Genomic DNA, 23,475 nt, shown 5'->3' with positions numbered 1-23,475 from the left:
TTTCCTTAATATTGATGATCTTTACACATTACACAAACCGAGTAATTTATATTTTTATCTTTTTTCTCAAGGGATTTCAATCGTTTTGGGCATCAGTGGCTTATTCATCCCGAAGTTGATTGTTTCACGTGTTGGTTGTATTCTAATTGTATACTTATACATGTTTTTGTTATTTTGATTTTTTTCAACTTGTTTTTTTGTTTGTATTTTTTACTTGTTCCCTTTTTGTATTAGTTTTTTTGGTGGAAAGGGGGGTTTTCTTATATTTGATTAAGAAGATTTGACATTTTTAGGAACCAATTAATTTTTCTTTTCTTCTGGACAGCAGGAAAGGATTTGGCCTAAGGACGTTGTGAGGAAACAGGAAAGTCTTTGGGGGTTGGTATTGGAGGAGTACCTAATTTATAATTAAAAGTTATGCAAAAAAAAAACTTATTATATTTCGCATGTTAATTGGATTTAGAATATTCAATTACGATTATGGAATAATGTGACCACCGAGTGGTTCAGTGATTGAATCTTTGAGTCAATGACCATCACTGGGTTCAGTTTTAAAGTATATTTTTGATTTCAACTGTTTCTCAATAATATCAATTAAACGCCGATGTACTGCCATAGGGAAGTTCCTGTTTACGTAAGTTGTCCTCCAAAGCCGTTGTTAAAAAACGCACCAGAATAGTTTCAATTGTTTGCTAATGAATTTCGGTAAACGACTCCCAAGCAACATCGGTCATCGATTGGCAGCGTATACCCTTCTTAACCTGGAAAACAGTTTGCTTCTTCCTATCTGTGAAAGATACCGAGAGCTTCCATGAAGTGATATGTGAAATAGAAAACAAAAATCAACCCTTGCACTTCAATATTTATTATACTCATTTTCAACATTGAATTTTTATTTTGTTTTGCAATTATCGATCATTTTTATTAAAATTGAAATTTCTATACAAGCACTAGGTAAATATACGTGTTTTTGTTTTTTATATAATGTTATTTTTTTTCTTTTGAATTCATAATTGTCGTAAAAAGAATCGTGTTCATATAACAGAATCATTGCCTGATGTGTGTAAGTCTATGCAATAAATAAAATAGCTAATAAAATTTTCCAGTACATGAGAAGAAAGGTCAAGCTTTTCATTTGGGGCCCTCAAAACCCAAGGGTTATAGGTGTAAAATTTATCACTTTGAGTTAGTAGTTCCAAATGATTTCTCGTAACTTAATCTTTAAGTGGTGAAATTTATATACTTTTACATTTTCATTTTTTTTATTTAAAGAAAACTACGTCAGTTCGAAAAATATAAGGAGGATCGCGCAACACGCAAACTCTTATTCCTTTGGCTCTGAGGGCCTTATTTTTAAGATTTATTTTTGGGTACATCACTCACAATGTAGGAAAATTTTAACAAAAAAGTACGCAGTGTTTTTTTTCTTCTTTCGATGTGCCAAAATTTGAATAAGGAACCGATCAACTTAAAGCAAGTGATATTGACTAAGAATAACTAAGGACCTGTTACTATTCGTCTTATTATTTGCTTGTTACAGGATAGGTGTTACATTTTTGATACCTAGTTTTTTTTAATTGTATTTTTAAGCGTAAATGTATGTGCAGCATAAATGAACGATAAAAGTAACTAAAACGTAATAAAGGGAAAACTGACTTTGCGACTATTTTTTTATTTCTCAAAATGTTTAAATTTATTGTATGGTGTTGAGAAGATCAATCTTCCTGTTTCTAAACAATATTGATGTTGATGCCGATGTCTTTGTGTTTTAATTATTTGCACACTGTTATGAAGCATTTGAAAATATAAGAATTCTTGGATAGTTTATCTCACAGTCAATCGGTGTATTCTTAAATTCTACTTTCATGCATTCAAAGGTGGAAGATTGCCAGTATCGATTTGCCAATCTATTTTAAACCAAGTTTGCACTGAAAATAGATAACATTTTTCATTTGTTTAAAAAAAGGGGGGGGGGAGGTTTAGGAGGCTAACTGTTAAGAGAAGTATTTGAAATAAAGTTACTAAAAAGCCTGACTTCATTTCTTAATGTGGTTTGTCTGCATTGTTAAGTATTGAGCAAAATAACATTTACAAAAATTTTGAAAGAAAGAATCACTAGTAAACAAGGAAAAACCTTGCTATTCAAGATGGTAAATGAAAAGAAGTCTTTAGTGCAAACTATTGTGTCTATGTCCAGGGGGGATACATTTTGATTTTTATTGAATTAATGTTTTCCTATTTCTACCAAGACAAAAAAAAAATCGAAAATGATGAAAACTTGTTAAGAAGTAATTCACAGATAATGGACAATAAACCAATCAACGTTTTATATTCATATACCTAAATGGTGAACAAAATCAGAAAGCAGTTTCTGATAAACAAATCTAGCAAGGCATCTAATAAGTGCATGTCCGCCCATGTTGCTGATGCGACTACTAAATTATTATATCTTCAAACAAAACAGGAGCCTGTAAAATTTCTGTCGGTTTTGTAACTGCTTTCATGACTAGTTCCAAAATTAAGAGACAACAAAGGAAATTATGGCATTAAACTTTGCCCCAAAACAGTGCTCCGAAACATGATATTGTATGTACCAACATTGACAAACTACGTTCATTATCAAATTTGGTGAATTCAGAACGTACTGGTGAGTTCAATATGCATAATTATGTAGCAATAGGGGTTTTCTGTTTGAATATACTATATGTATTTGTTTTCTGCTTCCAGTTATAATAATGCCTAAGATGTTATATATTTTGCCATAAAGTGTTGATCTATATTTATAATTTAATTAAAGTTTTGCCTCTCCTTCATTTTCCAGTTCCTGTGTTTTTGCTCATGCCAACTTTGCCGTCATACATGCATTCGTGATCAATAGAATTTTTATGATGATATTATTCTTATGTATTTTACCTTTTTGCGTTTCTTGATTTTTGTTTTGTTTAAATTGTTTTTGCTATACAGCACTACCTAGAGTCGGGAACATGTTTCGATGACATCGATGACGGCGTGTTGGCTGAAGAATTTGCCTGCTTTAGTTCACGTGTTTTTACTGCATTAGCCGTTTGCTGTTGCTGTTGGCGCGAGCGTCGATCCATACCTCCTCCGCCGCCGCCACCACCACCACCGCCACCACCACCTCCAGTGCCTGGCTTGGATGACGATTTTCCACCCTTACCAACACCTGTTCTTGGTAGCACCTGTGGCGTGTGGAGACTCTGCAGCTCATCCGTCAGGCTGCTATCACTTTCCAACTGCTTTATGTTATCACAATTGCCATCGTCCTTGTTGTTTGCTGCACCTTCCTGCTGCTGCTCATCGGCATCCCCTGTTGACTTTTTAGTATTCTTACTAACAGTACTATTGTTATTACTTCCTATATTCAATGAATTCAATTCATCGGCCACGTCGTTTTCATTGTTTTTACTAAAAGACTGGATATTAGCGATGGTCGATAACATTAGAGCTTGTACGAACTGTGATCTGAAATGGGAAACAAAAATGTTTGAAACGGTTATACTAATTTTTTAAGAAAAACAACACTTTTTGAAACTTATTAAAAAAAATTACTTTTCTAAGTTTTCTTAACCTAACAGATTCAAATGTTTACTCACAATTGCCAATAAAATTTTTTGAAAAAAAAAGAAAAAAAGATTGGTTAGCAACAGAGGTGCAAAGAGATCCCATCATGAAACATGCAGTGCCGATTCTAACAGCCCGACGTCAGCTCCGAAAAAATCATCTTGCAAAGTTGCAGACTGATTCTATTTCCCTTACGTGCAGAGCGTCGAACGTGTCTGCAAGTAAAAGTCAACAGCGCGATGACTGCACGTTACGAAAATTTCAAACTTGCAAGCCCGAAGATAAAATCCCTTGAGCCGAACAGAAAGAATCATTTCCGAAGATAGCTACAGTCTGCAAGTTGCTTGCATGCAGCGCGATGATGCGATGTACGTTTGCAAATTTGCAAGTTGCAACTTACAAGTTACAGGACAGGACGGTGGACTCGTTCTTGTGCGGTTGGATTCGTTCCACTAACCTAGGATCGACCGAACCGAATCCATGGAGAAAGAAAGTGATAGGCCGAAGAGCCCCAGCCACCGACCATCAATTCAGTTGCCGTTCAGCCATCGAAGCGTGCGTGTGTAGCGTATGTACATGGCTGTCTGCAAAACACTCGGCGCGCCGCCGTACTACAGAAGTAAGGACATGTTGGAGTTGTTGTTGTTGTTGGTGCCTTCGTGCTCGTTTCGTTTCCTTCTAAGACGGATTCGAAAGGAAGTGGTGCCCAAATTTTATTTGAGTTTTCAATGATCATTCTAGGGTGTTTAAGATAAATCATCAAAGCAAATAAAAACTAGTTTGTTTTGATTATAACTTTGTCATCTTACAAGTTATTTATGAATACAAAAGTGTTAATAAAAGCTTATCTTAAAAATGTTGGAAAATCATCTTTATTGTTTTATAACACAGCTGCGGCCCGAAAAATTCAATCCATTCTCCATGGATAGGATCACTTGATAAAATAGAATCACATATTAAAGATTCAGTATTGAGAGCAGGGTTGCCAACATTCACAAATTCAAGGAGCTTGAAAAGAAAAATCAAAGAAAATCAGGTTAACATAAAATGATCGAGCTGAGTGCCTTTTTTGGTCACCGTTGTAAAATGAAATGGAGTTGATACACATTACCGTTCATAGTTCTATTAAATAAGCTAAGTGCTCACTGTCACTTCAACCTTTAAACGCGATGTTATTTGATTTCATGCCATTAATTCATATTTCGTATCAAAGCGTTTTTTTAATGTGATTCAGCGTTTTTCAAATATGTGATTCAGCAGTTGTTTGAAAATCTACTTTTTTGGACTTGTTTTATTTAAATTTTGATATTTGAGATACTTATCAAAGCCTTTTGCAAAAATTCTTCATAGTAGTTCTCGCGAAGTTAAACTTAAAAGTGGCAGATTTCAAAAGTTCGTTACGAAAGATACGCAAACAGTTTTAAAAACTTGAATAAAAAATTCCGATTTGTATGAAAATGTTCATTCATGTTAATCCTTTAGTCAATTTATTTTGATAAAAAGTACATAAGTTGCTGACTTTGAAACATAAATCAATAATTTATTCAGTTTCCATACTTCTTATTTTGACGATTATGCAATTGACTGATTGATGGGCGAAAGCGTGATATGTTTAACCGTGAAACGTCCAGCTTTTTATAAGCAGTTTCGTAATATCTGAGATAAATAGCAACCGTTGAGTAAGATTTTTAAAATTTAAGTTTCTACGAAGACAGCAAGTAATTTTGGCTTTGAAGTAAAAGAAATTTTTTCTTCCTTCTGTTGAGACGAAATTCTGATGAAATTTTATACCAAAATGAATTATAGATATTTTTCAAAGTATAACTTAAAACGCTTTACAGTCTTCAGCAAAGAAGTAAAAAATAATATATAGACAGTGATTGAAGCCTTATCAGTAATACTGGATGCGATAGACAAAATCTGACCAAAAATTCGAGTTCAGGACGCGAAATTAATTAAAAACAAGTTATAAAACTTTGACAGAAGATTCGAATCAAACAGTGTGTGAAGTTTTTGAGTTCAAGGTTGGAATGACGACGAGCAAGCACTGAATTTCTATTGAGTTTTGTACCGATCTGTAAAAACTTTCTGTAAAAACTGTAGATAACTTGGTAAAGAAGACGTGATTCTTATATATGTCTAAGCAAATGAAACTGAATTCTAAAATTGAAATTCACACAATTTAATCTGTGATCCTACTAATCAAGTGATCCTGCCTTTGGAGAATCGATTGAATTTTTCGGAACGAAACTTTAAAGAATTTTAAGGCAGCTCTGTTATAAAACAATATAGATGATTTTCCAACAGAGTTTTGATCAGTTTTAATTAACAACTTTGTGTTCATAAATAACTTGTAAAATGACAAAGTTATAATCAAAACAAATTTGCTTGTATTTGCTTTGATGATTTATATCAATCACCCTGGTATGATAATTGAAAATTCAAATAAAATTTGGGCACCACTTCCTTTCGAATCCGTCTTAGAAGAAAACGAAACGAACACGAAGGCACCAACAACAACAACTTCTACATGTCCTTGCTCTTGTCGTACGGCATGCCGCTTCGCTGGCTGAACGGCAACTGAATGGATAGTCGACGGCACCTCGGCCTATCATTTTCTTCCTCCATGCCATGGATTCGGTTCGGTTTTAGGTTGGGTTGGGGTGGATCAAATCGAACCGCACAAGAACGGGTCTACGGTTCTGTCTGTAACTTGCAAGTTTGCAAACGTACATCGCATCATCGCGCTGCATGCAAGCAACTTGCAGACTGTAGCTATCTTCGGAAATGATTCTTTCTGTTCGGCTCAAGGGATTTTATCTTCGGGCTTGCAAACCTCTGGTTTGAAATTTTCGGAACGTGCAGTCAAAGGATTTTACCGCGCGGTTGGGTTTTACTTGCAGACACGTTCGACGTTCTGCACATAAGGGAGAAAGAATCAGTCTGCAACTTTGCAAGACGATTCTTTCGTGGCTGACGTCGGTCTGTTAGAATCGGCTAAAAGTCGTGCGCTGCATGCTACATGTAGGGATCTCTTTGCACCTCTGGTTAGCAAAAATAGACATTATCTAATTTTCTAAGATGATGGTAAGCGAAACAAGGGATATTAAAGGCTATGTGCTTTCTTGATATCCCAGGTTTCTCTAAAACTTTTCAACACTTTCGAAAATTTGATAATTTTCAGATACGAAGTATACGTACACCCAACCACCAGCCTTCACTCCAATCATGAGTTCTCGATATTTGAACGTAATTGTCATAAGATATGAACGCGATTGGCAGTGCTACGATTACTGATCGCTGGCATTGTCCTACTAGCGCAACCGCATTGCGTATGACTGAAAGAAACGTTTTCACGTCCCTCCCTATCCCGTCACAAAACAAAGGAGGATGGAAAAAATCACCGGCCAAATGCCAAATGTCAAATGCAGCCACCAGGAAACAACCACAGCTGCCCGGCTGTAAGAAGACAGAAAAACAAGAAACAATTTCTCGTTTCCAATTCCCAGCCAAATACAAGAAGGCCAGCGTTTTCTGTGAATCGACCGTGGCAGAAAGACCATGACAATTGATCCTTGTTCTCCATCTGGCTCAGGTTATACACTGCATGGCAAAGTGATCGGGTTGGCTAGACGGCTTAAGAGAGTTGGGGTGAGTTTGAGTTTCACCGTTCGACAGCATTATTCTTTTCTTGAATAATCCAATAGGATGAAAACCTCATAACATGTTTTTTCTAGTTTCGCTTAAATTACTATATTTGCCGGTTTACTAATAGAATCTGCGGGATTCCTAAAGATTGTATCAGTGCTCAAAAAAGTCAAATTCATCTATCACAATACAAACTGAATGAGACCAAAATGCTTTCTTCCCCATCTATTTGGACAGACAGCGAAAAAATATGAGGTTGGCCTAGACTAACTTTATGATGATTGTGATTTTTTTTTTTCCATCATTCGCTCGGCAGTCAGTCATTTCACGACTATCGTGACAGTATGAGAAGTGTGAATGGATTTCAAATGCTCAGTTTTTAAGTAAATTATTAAGTAGATCACCAATATGAAGAAATAAGATTAGAACAATAACACTTGAATATTTTTAAATTTCTTCTCAACTTTTCAAAAAGGTATAAAACGTTCTAGAATGTCCTTGTCTTACTACATGCTCTTAGGCGATTTTTGAATAATCCCAACAGAAAAGCAGAAAAACAACAACTTCTAGTATTTCTGAGTTCGAAGTCTGTTTTCTTCCTGGAACAACTTTTATTTCAAAAAGAAATATAGTAAACAGAAAACAAACTTATTTCAGCCAATGCATGCTTCCAGCAACAACAACAACAAACTAACCGACTTCACTGATTTCAGCATTTTAATGACTGAGATTTTTTGAAGGATCACAGTCACGAATTGGAAATGAAGTGACTTTTTTTCGACTATCAGTCAGAGATTGCTTTGTGAATGATCAAAGAAAATCAGGTTCAAAGTAAAATGTATACTGTGATTGAAAAATTATTTCTCATTCATACTAGCATGTCAACAGTTTTGAACACTGGATTGTATACCGATTGGCATAAAGTCATTTGGCATAAAGCCGTTTGGCATAAAAGTCGTTTGGCATAAAGCCGTTTGGCATAATGGCCGTTTGGCATAATAGTCGTTTGGCATAATGGTTCTTAGGCATAATGGCCGTTTGGCATAACAGCCAATTTTATGCCAAACGGCCATTATGCCAAACGGCGTTATGCCAAACGGCCATTATGCCAAATGACCATTATGCCAAATGATTTTATGCCATACGACTTTTATGCCAAACGGCGTTATGCCAAACGGCTTTATGCCAAATGACTAGGCCAAACGGCGTAGGACCTGTCGATCATTTGCAGCTCTGGTCTCTGATCAAAGGCTTTAGAAGACCCTATTATGTTTTTTGAGCCTACTTGATTGAATAATTCTACTGAACTAAAGGGAATCTTTCGATTGCTTTAGAAGGATCATATATCATATCATATACATTATACACTTATATAATTTTACAAGGTTCGATAATAGAGATGCAACGAATATTAGTATTCGGCGAACGGCCGAATATCGAATATTATCTTTTCAACTATTTGGTGAATCAAATTTTTGGCCGAATATTCGGTCGAATATTCTTGTTTCAGAGTTGATTATTTTCAACCAGATGTGTAATGCATAAGATCTAATTCAAGAATGAGTCTCTCGTCTATCTAAGATTTCAAGAGTTCCAGGTACCAGGCTACTGCGGTATCCTAGGGAACGAAGAAGCAGATCAACTAGCTAGGGAAGGATCTCAGGGACTGTTGATTGGACCTGAACCTTTCTGCGGAGTATCGAGAAGTGCCTTGACTATGGAGCTCAAGAACTGGGAAAGCACCAGTATTGTTTCCAACTGGAAAACAGCGGAGGGAGCAACTCAGGCAAAAAGATTCATTGAACCAAGTGCACGACTCTCCAAAAACATGTTGAACTTAACCCATTCGAGACGGAGGCCTTGTCATTACATTCGAACTCATAATACTTTACTCTTAGATAACTTTTATGTCGTTTGAATTTCATCAAAACCATTTCTCAATACATTTTGCCTAACATTTTCGGATTCCATTGGTATAAAAATATTATTTTTCCGAGCAATAGTAAACTCACAATGAATGATTGTTCTGACAAAGGCACAAAAATTCCATTGCACACACGGTGTGCAATCGGTCTCGAACGTGTTAAGTAAACACGAATTAAGTACTTACACAGGTCTCTTGACCGGACATTGTCCAACAAAACAGCATCTCAAAAGGATAAACATAATTCAAAACGATGACTGTCGGTTCTGCGGGTTCGAAAAAGAAACTTCAGAGCATCTTCTATGCAACTGCTGCGCCCTCCTAAATAGGAGAAGGCGTGTACTTGGGGCAAAGTTAATAAGCGCACAATACATATGATTGCATATCAGCCCTAAAGGTGCATTTACAGTTCTTTCGAACGTGAAAATGAAAAAACTTATATTCTTCAAAAACTCGACTATGCTGCGTTTCATGGCTGCGAAACTAGGTGGAATAGATGCGGAATGGTTGAACGATTATTTTTGAACTGATTTCCTTGTTCAAAGCCCTTTAATCTTAATTTTATTTCAATTCCCCCGATTTTCACTGCGGAATATTTTTTCCGCGTTCACTGACATTCCGCTCGAAGTGTAAACGCACTGAGCGAACGTGAAAACGGAAAACGAACAAGAGTGGTGAATATAAATTCCGCGTTCATTTTCACGTCCGAATGGCAATGTGCATTCTGAAAAAAATTTCACCGATGACGAAAAAATTTTTGCTTCATAAAAAATTAGTTTTTTTAATTTGTAAGCACATCACGGAGAAAAATATATAGATTTATCAGTTATTTTACACGTCTACATGAACATAAATATGGTTGTTTGGTTCTGACCCGAAAATACGTTCAAGCCAACAATCAGATGATACTTTGCCACGAAAGGATAAATGGCTGATTTAACGATCGTATCGATGCTAAGAATTCAACAGGAATTTTTATTCAATCATTCGTATAGCTGTTTCTACTGTAAATGCTGCTCCCCGTGAACGTGGGAAATCGTTGATTCAAAATATTAATAAAATTAATTGGAACAGATAAAATGCATTGTTTTTCTTTGTTAAATGAAACAATTTTATTTATTTTTTTAAATTTTAATTATATATACGATTAGTGGCATGAATTTTAACTTCAACCACTGCATCGTTTTTTTGCTTCTGCTGGGGGAGCCAGCGCCATGGCCCTGAAACAAAATGCTGTGATTTTTTTTTGTTTTCGGTGGAAGTTGAACTGCCGGCGCCCTGAAATAAAATAAAACCTCTTATGAAAATATGATTTTGATAAATTAAGAATACTATATAACTTACGTGATATGATCTTGTTCATCGCTGTTTATTATTCCACCTTCCGGATAGACCCTCGGGGGTCAAAATGCACCCCCACATCTCTATATGTATCTGAAAACATTTAAAAAAATTAAAATTCGTCCGCACTACAAGTTCTCGCTTGTGGGGCGGACCACGCTAAGCCTACTAATGTGTGGTGGTAGATGCAACTCTATCTGTATCTACCACTTCATAGTAGTAGGCTCGTGAGGAACAAAAATTTGGTATGTGATGGTAATGCTTCTAGACAAATTCTACCCGCTCATTTTCACCATCTTTCATTTCTTCTAACCTTCTATCCATCTATATAAAAAATTTCATAATCTTTAGATGTCCCTACTAAAAAGGACATCACTTTTCACCGCTAGGCCGATAAATCAAAGTAACAAACAAAAATTACGGTGGTTAATCTCTTCATAAAATTAAAAAGAAAATCAACTGAAAAAAATAAATCATATTTACCTCCCGATTCGTGTTGGTTGATTTTTTCCACGAGAAATAAATACTGGCTTTTTTTCCTCTAAGTCAGACCATTTACTTGCTTGTTCATACGAAATTCAAGGTCTCGTCAAGCATCAGTGATATTTAAAAAATAACTATCAGTTATTAAAATGTATACTAGGAAAATATAGCCAAATCTACTAGCTGTTAAATTATTTAAGCGATATGCGGTTGAGAAATCCTCTACAGCCAAATCAACTTTACATAAACGCTAGTTTGTTTGTAGTTATCGATGTTGATTAAGTAATATCATGCGTTCAACCAAAAACATGTGATATAGATGAGCCAACCATACGAATTTTGATAACAACCTATAGAGTTTTTTATCCGTGATTTGAAGGCAATTAAAGGCTTAAAATACTACGAGTTTGAAATGAAACGCATACGATATATTTTTTTTTAACTTTAAAACCCGCTTGGGCATCATTTAATTGCACCTGTTGGAAGAGTTTCTCGACGAATAAATGTACCTGTTGGAAGAGCTTCTCAACGAATAAATGTAAATGAAGATCATCGAATGGCCAGATTCCATTGAAATAAAAAAAAAAAATAGATTCCGCTTTGTTCAAATGTGTGTGTTCCAGAAAAGGTATGGAAATAATTATGAAAATTTATGAAATCATTCAAAAATAATGTGTTTTAAGGAGAACTGAAAAGCAGAAAAATTAACAAACAAAAGAGTACTGATGCATTTTAATTAAATAAAAACCTTTTCAATTGTTTCACTAATTAAAAGTAATTTTGAAATTTTTGTTTGTCAATTTTTAATCAAGAACAAAAAATGGCTATCTTGTAGAAGTTATATTCATAACGTCCTTTCAATAAGTTTTTCAAAAGAAACGAATCGCTAAAGCTCGTTACTCCTTGATCGATAAATACTTTTTAGGAGTATACTTTAAATTCATAAAATTTAATTTAAATTCATTGTATTCAAAGATAAGAACTTTGGGATTATTTTATTAAATCAATCGTTTTCAAAGCTGAATATGTTTTGAAGAAGAACAATATTTTTTTTGAGAAATCTGAATTTAAATTTGAGCATTGGTTCTACAAGTATCGATCAAAACATTGGTTGAATGATCTGTCATTTTCCGATCGAAACCAATTTCTACCCGCAGTTGAACAAACCTCTTACTAATTTTGAAGATTTGACCGATTTGACATTTCACTGCGGAATATTTTTTCACTGTGGTGAGTTCACGTTCACGTTCGAGTTCGAGTTCACAAGAACTGTAAACCGGGCTTAAGAAGGTTATATCATGCATCTTTGATATCATACCCGATTGGGATAAGCAAGGTCAGCAATCAACTGTCACTCCAATCAATAGAGGAGGTGAACCTGACAGCACTGACCATACTGACTGGACACTCGATTTCGTTTTCTGGATAATTTTTCCAACAGAACGAAATGTCGATTCCAGAGTGCGCATCGATCGATTTGAAGAAATGCTATCCCAGTTAGGAAATGCCACCCAACTTTAAAAAAACAGGCAATTTCTACGATAAAATCGGGCTAAACAGGTACATTTTTCCTACAGGGTATTTTTTGTCAAATTGTTCAGGTTCGCCACCTGCCGTCGATACTGCGAACCTCCAAAATCTGACAACAAAAAATTAGACAGAAAATGGTTGAATTTTTGTTCTAAGTGTCATGTCAGTGTGATCAGTGCTGACAGCATATAGTAACGCGGGGTAAATACCACAATAGATAAACTACTGGTCGCAGTTTGCTCTCCCCTACAGGAAAAAAAATAGTTCAATTTCATTTCAGTGCGCTTCATTCAAAAATCGGACGATTTTCAAAATGTCATCACTCACTAAATGGACATGACTTTTCGCTTCTAGGGCGTATAACAAAAAAAGGAATGAATTCCACTGCAATTAGGGAAAAAACATGTCCAAATAGGTGCAAAGCAATTTTAAATCGCTCATTTGATATCGAATAAGATGAAGGTCGCATTTGAGCAAGATATCTTCAAAATAATAGTTAAAAATACTGATGATCCTCAACCTTAAGCATATAATACTTTCGACAGGACGTATTTGCAATTCTGGGCGATTTTTATTTGAAAAATAAAAAAAAATAGGGCGGACCTGAAAAATATAGGTATTATTCCTACAGTGAGGAGCAGAATAAAATGTCCAAATTATTTTTTTATCACTTCCTTTATTTTTCTGGTTAAAATTCAACGAAAACACATCGTAATCATTTTTAAAACATTGTTTCTTATGTTCTTTTCAATTTTTGTTAATTTTGAGCTGGTGAAAAAAAGAAAATTTTTCTGATAAAAAAAACAGTTAATATCCCAAAAAAACAGGCCCTGTTTATTATGCCGCATAATAAAGTGTCCAGATCAGTACATTTTCAAATAATTCAAACTGAAGGCAAAAAAGAACGATTTAATAATGGGTATGGCCTCCTTCAGCCTTTAACACCTCCTGCAAGCGCTTCGGTATACTTTCAACAAGGTTGTGCAAGTGTTGTGGGTCGAGTTCTTCCCACGCATGCTCCGGGGCACCAAAATAAGTATTTTTATTTGTCACACCAGTCTCATTATGGCCCACAGATTTTCGATGGGGTTCAGATCAGGACTTTGTGGGGGCCATTCAAGGAACGGAAAAATGACCTAGTCAGATTGGCCGTATGCTTCGGATCGTTATCCTGCTGTAAAACGAAGCGCTCTTCGAGGCCCGCCTTGATAAGGGATACCTCGAGGTTTTCCCGCAGGATATTTCAATATGACTCATGATTCCGTCAATTTTTCCCAAATTGCCCACCCAACCCAAAGCAAAGCATCCCCACACCATCACGTTACCTCTTCCGTGCTTGCCTGTTCCTAGGATATGGCGGTCTTGGAGCAGCTCCTCACCTGACTTGCACCACATATGATCCCGCTTCTTCCGGTTGAATAGCTCGAATTTGGATTCGTCGGCCCGCAACTATGTTTTCCAGTACTCGAGCTGTTTATCGGCGTGTTCCATGGCGAACTTGAGCCGTTTAGCCTTGTTCACCTGGCTGATGAAAGGCCCTTCACTGCGATCTTTGCATGGATGCGGCGACGAACAGTACGACGCAATACCGAAAATTGGAGCTCTTCCTGTATCTGCCGAATCGTTATTATTGCGTTTTTCTTCCCTTCAAGAATGATTTTCTTGTCCGTTCTGGCATCTGTCTCGGGTTTCAGTCCTCTTCCCAGGCGATCAACCACCGATCCGAACGTTTTAATCTTCTTCATGATTTTTTAATACCGCTGTTTTGCTGTTTTCGTAGTGCTTGGCCACCTCCCGGTGCGTTTGACTATTCACATCACGAACAACCAGTTTCCGGATGGACAACGGAATGGAACCAGAAATTTATGCGTTCTCCATATTTTACAACTTATTCGAATGTAGACATCTGTTTGAAGAATACTCCAGAGCCAAGCCAGTTGTTTATGAAACGTCAAAATACACAAAACAAACAAATTCGAGGGCCTCGCGATGGAAACTTATCAAAATTATATTGATTTTTGAGTTGGACACTTTATTTTGCCCACTTTTTTTGAAATATTAACTGTTTTTTTTCTATTAGAAAAACTTTCTTTTTTACCAGCGCAACATTAACAAAAATTGAAAAGAACATAATAAACAATATTTTAAAAATAATTACGATGTGTTTTCGTTGAATTTTAATCAGAAAAATAAAAGAAATGATAAAAAAAATAATTTGGACATTTTATTTTGCCCCTCACTGTAAGTGAAAAGTGAAAGATTTTATTTAATTTAAATTTTTCATCGAACCACATCAGCAGCGTTCAAATCTACAAAAGGTTAAAAAAATATTCTTTTTAAATTAACTCGTAAAACCGTTTTTGACACAATAGAGTACAAAGAGGAATTTGACTTTTTGTATTTAATTTAGCAAATACTAAATCAGGACTAACTCAGGAAAGTTTTTACCAATATCTGGATATTGGGGCCAGATTTGGTTATCTTGATTATTTTTAAGTTTATCGGCAAGCCCGAATTGGTCTGAAAAATCTGGATTTAACGATAATCAAACTTTAATACGACCTTTTTCAGCATTCTTCAGTACGATCTTCGGTGAAAGATACACGGATACACCTAAGATATTTTAATGAAATCTTTAGTTTTTGGTTATTGGGTAGCTTTTCGAACATTACTTTTGGAAAATTTATAAATTATCCAACATCATTTAAAAAATTTGACAAATCTGTTGTATGAATTTAAAAATTAATATTCGGCCTATCCGGTCGAATACTTAGCAAAACTATTCGGTAAACCGAATATTCGGTTTAATGGTTTTTAATCGTATTCGGCGCCGAAGATCCGGTACATCTATATTCGATAACATCAGTTGCTCTTCTGGTCGGGGTTAGCTTTCCTCCACAATCATAATTTTATGATACGAACAAATTTAAACAAAAACCAAATCAGACGAAAATCTTATTGTTAAAACCCCTCTTAATCTAATGTACCAATATAGACTCACCTATCAGCTCTATCACGTTCCAGTTGTGCTAGCTCAGCGTCATCCAAGCTTGGGACCATGAAGCGTGCCATCAAGAACTGTGACTGTTGCTGAGAAGCAGCGGCGGCAGCAGCTGCAGCCGCAGCCGATACACCGCCCAGGATGCTGCAAGCACCGATGCCAGATGACACCATTGGCAACGACGATGAAGCGGCAATCGGGGCATCACGAGAACCGGTGGCATTGAGGGTGATAATCGAACTGGCCTGTTGCGAAGCGTTGATGTTACTTCCCGCAGCATTGCTGACACCGGTTGCATTGGTTGCGGAGGACACTACTGGCTGCTGTTGACGTCGTGGTAATCGTTCCAGCTGCTGCCGGGCGGCCTTGAAAACAGATTGAGAACACTACGTTAGCAATACACGACACGTGATTACATTTGTCTCTTATATTAAGTTTCACAAACAAAATCGTCGGTTATCGATGTAATACCTTTTCAAACATAACTAACAACATGATAATCTTTGAATAAAAACATAAATGACTTAAATAATAAAACAAGAAACAAAACCTTTGGATTGACGGTGTTAACAAAACGAGATGTATTTTCCTCTGTGTGAATACAGTGGGAGTTGTTTAGAAAGCCTAACAACGTGAAAGAATCCCGTAACCACGGTATAATTTCCAGGCAGGCCTACGTGTCTAATATGAAGATAGCATAGTGGAATGACAAAAACCGCTCTAAACAACCTCGGTTTCAGCAAATCAGAGAGCACAGAAATATCTATTTGGTCGAAAGTTATGCTCAACTTTTTGAGGACAACATAGAAAAAATATCACAATATGTCGTTTTAATCGATACGAATAGAGATATTGATAGGTTGATATAGTCTGGAATTTCTGACGTCCGCTCATATTCACTGGTTTTTTTTTCTCTTGAAAACGACAATAAAAGTTTATTTGATTGATGAATTTTAAACACATTTTAAAAACTTTGAGGAGGAATAAGGGGTCTAAACCAGCTGTTTGGGCCACGGATACATGAGCTCTTACACCTTAATTTTTTTAATTGAAATGTGATCGTTGAGTTGGTTTTCCGATGACAGTTCGTAATATATAAACAAAATCCAGATGAAATATTTTCTATTCCTCAATTACCGTGACATAGATGTAACCGATGCTCAACAGAAAACTAAAAAACCCTGCTTCAAATGCGAGATTCCATACCGATGACAGAAAATTCGTCAACATTTATTGTCTACCGTGTTGATGAACGATTGGCTCCGTTTTAGATTTTGACAATATGATTCATAAACTGCAACATAACATTTTTCGATGCTGTTAAATCACGATAATGTCCTGTGCTGTGGCAACAGATGGTAGGTATTTCATTCAAAACAACACAGTCATATTAGAGATCTTCGCTCGTGTATTTTTTATCTTTTACTTGCTGCAGAGCACGAATTTCATCCTCACTTCTCCTACTTCTGGCAAGTGCAATGGCAGCGATCGGTGACGGTGTCGTCGTAGACGCGATCGGTGGCGTAGAAGCCGTAGATTCGAAGCGACTTCTCCTGATCCGGATGCCGTGGCTCATGTGATTTCTCTGAGTCCCGAGACGAAAAAAGGGAAAGAAAACGCGTCAAATATTTAGTATTTCAACTGTTTTTTCGGCTGATCGAGTACGCGTCTTCTGCAGCCTCAGAAGAGAAGAATAGTTATGATTATTTTGTATTTTGCGTTGTTTACTGTTCAACTGCGCGCGCCGTTTTATTCACGTGTGTAATTTCCTTTTTCTTTCCTATACAGAACACTGCTAATTTTGAATTCTACCAAAAGCACTTTTTAGTTCGGTCCAACGACGATTACCCTGCACGGCAAACTGACTGGGTGCATTTTTACTCTCACTTGGCAGTTAAAAACGGCTTACTTTGCCAACATACCATCGGAGGGACATGAGCGTCGAATCATTTCATGCATAACTTTGGCATCAACAAGTTGTAATTCTGAACATTTTACTTGTTCTATAATCTTACTTAAGTTATATGAATTAAGACATCACATTAACGTGAAAGAAAAAAAAAATACAATTACGTAACATCGATATTTTAACACCGCATATCACTGTTAGAGCAAGTTCACTAGTGTTTAGAAAAAGTGGTAGAAATTTTGATACTTATGGCACATTTCGAAAATTTTGCCATGCAAAAGCATTTTCAAGATCTGTGGCCTTCTAGTTTTTTTACAACACGTGTTGTATTTTCGCATGCTGTGATGCAAAAATAGCAATATTTCTATCACATACGGCTGAAATAGAAACAGTGTTGTAGAAAAATACAACGCCCCAAGATCTTGAAAACATTTTTGCATGGTAAAATTTTCAAAATGTCAAAATTTCTACCACTTTTTCCCAACACCAGTGAACTTGCTCTTAGCGCGGTCCAAAAAAAAATTATGTTTTTTGTAATCAAAAACTTGGAGGCAGTGTTCAATTGTAAATGAAAATTTTTTCTTTAAAATTAAAAAAAACATGCATTTTTCGGAGGTCGCTCAACTACTACAAATTTACTTGAATTCGTAGATAATTCACTAAATGTAATGGATAATGGCAATCACGTTGAGGGATTGTATACAGACTTGAGCAAAGCATTTGATCGTATATACAGTGAGCGAAATAAGAATAGCACCACTATGTGTTTTGCTTGTTAAAATATGAATCATTGAAAATTACGAAAATGTTCTTCCACAGTTTGTTTTGAATTGCTCAACGGATAAATCAAGCATAAGTTAACTTTTTTTGGACGTAGCAATTGGCGTTGAGAACCAAAAATGTGAAAAAAGGGGTGCGAAATAAGAATAGCACTACTTGAGTGTTTTAACAAAAACAAGATTATTTTAAAAATTTACTATGTAAAAGTGAATAATAATGCTTCTACGAATTATTTGAAAAGATAACTGCATTTTAGGAGTCTCCAGAATTCCAAAGGTTTTCAGAGATGCTCCTCTAGCGGTAAGGAATTTGATATTTGAGCTTTCAAACTTTTTCAAACTGCTTGATTTCTTCATCAACATTCATAAGTATGATGCAAAATGATGAAACATAGATCCTAGGCTGAGTTTGAATCCAAAAAGCAGGTTGGAATTCAAAAATACTAATGTTTTTTAATAGTCAAACAATATTTCTCTAGTTTTAAGTCATAGATGGGAGCGCTATCTTGCCATTTAACCAAAATATCCGGGATTAATTAGGGAGTGCTGGATGATTTTGGTCAAGAAATAAATACATGTACCGCTTTGGAAATTCTAAGATCGCTAAATCCAAAAAAAAATTAGAATTGCATCAAGGTCACTAAAAGTGATTTTTTGGACCGATTATCAGAATAAAGTTATTATTGGTATTGGTATTATTGGTATGATTTGCAATTGAATCGGAAGTTAAGATCAGCAATAATTTTGGCGGTTGTACATTTTTGTGCTGGTGATTCTTTTGTAAATCCGGAAAAGTTTTCTGCAGCGTGAACTTCCACAAAACTGTGATGGGAAAATACCTCAGAATGATATGGGCCTAAATAAACCTGGAAAATCAATATTGAGACTAAATTTGGTTTTAACTGCAAGATAGAGCTGCCATCTACGACTTGAAACCGGAAAAAGTGTGGTTTACTGAACGAAATCAAAGTTTTTGATTTCCAACCTATTTTTTTCTGATTCAAAATTAATCCCGAATGTTTGTTTCATCCTTTCATGTCATTTTAATGAAGAAAGTAAGTAGTTTGGTAAAGTTTTATAGCTCAAATATCAAATTCCTTAACGCTAGAGGAGCCCCTCTTAAAACCCCCTTTTAAAACCTTTGAAAACCTTTGGAATTCTGGAAAACTCCTTAAAATGCAGTTATCTTTTCAAATAATTCGTAAAAGCATTATAATTCACTTTTACAAAGTAAATTTTTAAAAATAATCTAGATTTTGTTGAAAAACTCAAGTGGTGCTTTTCTTATTAAATTTCGCACCCTTTTTTCACATTTTTCACAAAAAAAAGTAAACTTATGCTTGATTTATGCGTTAAGCAACTCAGAACAAACTGTGGAACGAAATTTTCGTAATTTTCAATGATTCACATTTTAACAAGCAAAACACATAGTGGTGCTATTCTTATTTCGCTCACTGTATATACCGATGCTACTTTATAAGCTGCAAAAAATTGGCGTTGATTTAAGACTTCTGAAATGGCTTGAATCATATTGAATAAACAGACAACAAATAACAAAATTTAATGGAAAGAAGTCAAATCTCATTCAAGTCACTTCAGGTGTTCCACAAGGCTCACAGTTAGGACCACTTCTTTTTATCTTGTACGTAAACGACATTACCTTCATCCTTAAAAATCTTTAAAATATGCCGACGGCATGAAGCTACATATATTATGAAATAAAAAACCATAAAGGTATGAATGTGTAAACGGGAAAATATTTCGGCTTTTTCAGTCAATTCACGGATCCAAAACACCTTCTCTTCTTATTCCGACGTTTCGTTCTTTATTTGAACTTTTTCACAGGAATCTACAACAAACATTACAATCTCTTAAAGAACTAATTGACAACATAGAACAGTAGAAAACTTACAGAAAATTGTGTTTCTTCATCTGGAGGATCGATTACAATTAAATTCACATACAATAATTGGACACTTTTTACCATTAAAAACGCTAAAAGATATTAAAATGAAAACTTAGATGAAAAGGCTTACTTAAATATTTATAAAATGAAAATTACTGCCTAGAGCAAACTCCAAACACGAAAGAAAATCTCAAAAAAAAAAAAAAACTCAGCAAACAAACACTCCGATCACTAGCTGGTTGCACTACCAAATGATGTTGTTGATGTAGCAGTACCGGTCTGTTTGGGTATGTTTTTCTTCGGTCTATTTCCTTTCTTGATAGTGTTGAGGATCCCGGAATATGTAGAGCTCAGATGGTCAACATCGGATCTCTTATTCACTGTTGCATCTGTGTTGATGATGTGACAAACTTCCAGTATGGGCAATGCAGACTCCCGACGGCTTTCATCCAGAATGGCAGCACCTTTTAAATTGAAGCGAAAAAGCCGAAATATTTTCCCGTTTATACAGTTTTACCAGTCGAGAACAATTATCTACTGGTATGAATGTGTTCCATAGTTTAATAAACATATTCTGCACCTGATGTAAGAAAAGTTTACTCGAATCAAATTAAAAAAAAAAACATAACTCAATATCATTTAACAGAAAACTATCATCTCCAAATATTGTAATTTCACTAGGAAATCACGATGTATAAAGATGTAAAAAAAGTAAGAGATTTAGGAATTATCCTGGACTCCAGACTTACTTTATTGAACACTATAACACTATTATACATAAGGCTAATAGCATGTTAGGGTTTATAAAGCGCTTACGCTACAACTTTAAAGACCTGCATACTATCAAAACGTTCCTCATAAACAAGGTTGCTTTGCGACGTAGTTCCACCTCCCCGTGGTGCAGAGTGGAAACGTGTCTACAGAATTGACCAGCTGTAGATGTACGGCCAAGAGAACTACACGTCACACTTGGTACAGTCAGCTGCGACGAGCTGCGTGCCGAGGGTGACAAAACGTGGTGTGACTGGGCACCCTGGTACCAGTGCTCAGTTGCAAGAGGGAGGGGTCGTAACGTGTATCGGGTAGTCGCGACCCCGATATGCGGGACGACCAAATGTTTGGCGAGTTTCGATCGATCTGCCTTTCGGGGAGGTTCCTGGCCCCGATTCGCGGATACGATTGACTCACGACAGACAGAGGGGCCTTGTGCCGTAACATGTGGCGCCCAGTGGATGGGCCTCAGGTTGAGTCTCGAAGAGTCGAGATGGAGAAAAAGGATGTGTGGTTATCTCCAGACCCGAGGAGAGGCGAGTTGTTCTCGTCTCGAATTGGGTCAAGAGACGTTATGATTGAGGGCTCCCAAGACACGAGGAGAGGTGAATGAGCGCACTCTCGAATCGTGTCAAGAGGATGAGTGTTAGAGGGTCTCGAGTCACGAGGAGAGACGGGTCAAGACGGCTCAAATTGTGACAAGAGACCGAATGTGTGGGACTCGAGTCACGAGTAGCGGCGAACGGACTGCCAACCCGTAAGTCGTGAATCGTGACAAAGAGTGGACGTAAATTGCTGGTGTAGGACGTATAAAACGAGTATTTGCCGTGGAGCGCATTGCGCGAGTATGGTCTCCCATCATGGGTAAAGCCTTCGTTGCCGGTCCGGATGGGAATTATGGCCAGAGGCCCCAGGTGGATTTTATGGCGTAGGGGTACATAGTATCATGAGTCGTCCAATTGCACCCATGGACCCAGAGTAGCAAACTGGGGGGACGCGGTGGCTCGCCGTGCCTTGGAATGCAATCCGTAAAAAGGATTTACCACCTGGGTGATCAACTAATAAAAAAAAAAAACTAGGTTGGGCATCACACCGCCTTCCAATGGCGAACACGAAATTATTGAGACACATTCAACAGGGCATAAATGTTTTACTTGGTTGAAAATCAACCAAATTTTGCACACTTTCTCATTGATGTGTATTGTTTACATGCTGTCTGACTCGAAGTCATGTTTTTCGATTCAACGAAAATGGAGGTCGATAGAACAAATTCCTCCCAAACACCTGGAATTTCCTGACCTGGCAGTTGGGAAAAATGTTGAACATTCACCATTCAACCGCCTCCAGAGTGTTGAAGCGGTTGACCGGGACCGGAGAACAAAAAGACGGAGGGAAAGGTGAAGCGGATGATTAAAGCAAATCCCAATGTCTCAAGCCGTGATTTGGATAAAAAGATCGGCATGTCGCAGAGCTACGTCCAGAATGCAAAGAAGATAACTACATACATACAAGGTACAGAAATTCCCAAATCGCGACGAGCGGCAACAATCGACGGCTAAAACTCGGGCACGGAAGCTCCACGAGAAGATGCTGACAAAATATGGCTGCTGTGTGACGGACGGCGAAACGTATATAAAAGCCGATTTTAAGCAAATTTCAGGGTTGGAGTTTGTAGCGTTATAATTAAGAATTAGTGCTTGTTTAATTTTGATTGGGTTAGTTCGAGCCAAAATTTAGTGTTTAAAATTAAGAGTGTGAAATGTCAAACACGCCCAAACGGGAAAATAAACAAAATTAAAACAACATCGTGGCTAGGAAAGGGGCAAAAAGTTCGTTTTGGCTCCAGTTACGCGCCAACCAGTCATCCAAAAGCTGTTACCAGTCAAGAACTTCAGCTGATTGCAGGTGAGCGAAAAAATAAAATCTGATAGCACGAATCGGACGTTAATTCCTCCCAACTCCCAGGCAACGGTAGAGTTGGAGGCAACAACATCCTGCCACGACGGATCATGGCCAAAGCGAAAGGTAGGACCAGCTGGCCAATACCGAAGGCCCCACTGGATGAGTGAAGAATTAGCAGGAAGAAATTTTTGAGAAACAATGAACCAATGTTTGTTAGGACCGTTTTTTGGGATCTGGGATCGTTTTCTTGCGAGCCGATCAGCCGTCGCATGGCCCAGCCGGAACAGATCCAGGCGGAAGCAGACGTCGGAGGTGCTCCGAGTCTTTGTCATGCACCCGTAGAGCAGTGCAGCCAGACAGGATTGCCAGAATGCCAGAAATTCCGTGATATTAAGCTGTGATAAACCTGTGCCGTCCGAGCTGTGATTATGTTGCTATTGTTTGGATGTTATGGTAGGAAACGGGCCCGTGAGTAGAAATTATGTTAAGCTAGCGTATGTTTTTAATGTGTCGTAAGAGTAAAAATGTAAAATTGCTACAAGATTTGGGTTTTGAGTGTTTGTGTTTTGGGTTATAGTTAGCTGTGCAACACACAAAGAAAGTCAGTGGTGCTGAACTTGTTTCAAGTTTTCACCGGCAAGAGCAAGTTCGATGTGGACGACAAATTTAAGAAGAAGAAAATGTCAAAGTTCGCTTCGT

At 36.8% G+C, this 23,475-nt stretch overlaps 1 protein-coding gene across 1 annotated transcript in view; it reads right to left on the bottom strand.

The window, feature by feature from the left end:
- Positions 1-849: 849 nt before the first annotated feature.
- Positions 850-23,475, bottom strand: part of LOC129751802 (E3 ubiquitin-protein ligase KCMF1) — a 72,399-nt gene continuing 49,773 nt past the window's right edge. The window contains exons 4-5 of the mRNA XM_055747530.1: positions 15,510-15,874; positions 850-3,483 (exon numbers count right to left, since the gene is read on the bottom strand). Coding sequence (XP_055603505.1) covers positions 2,967-3,483; positions 15,510-15,874 — 882 coding nt within the window. The 3' untranslated portion in view covers positions 850-2,966. The remainder of the gene's footprint in view (positions 3,484-15,509; positions 15,875-23,475) is intronic.

This window comes from Uranotaenia lowii, chromosome 3 (assembly GCF_029784155.1).
Source record: "Uranotaenia lowii strain MFRU-FL chromosome 3, ASM2978415v1, whole genome shotgun sequence".
NCBI lineage: Eukaryota > Metazoa > Arthropoda > Insecta > Diptera > Culicidae > Uranotaenia > Uranotaenia lowii.
Note: the sequence above shows the minus strand (reverse complement) of the source record. Positions and strands in the feature narration are given on the sequence as shown.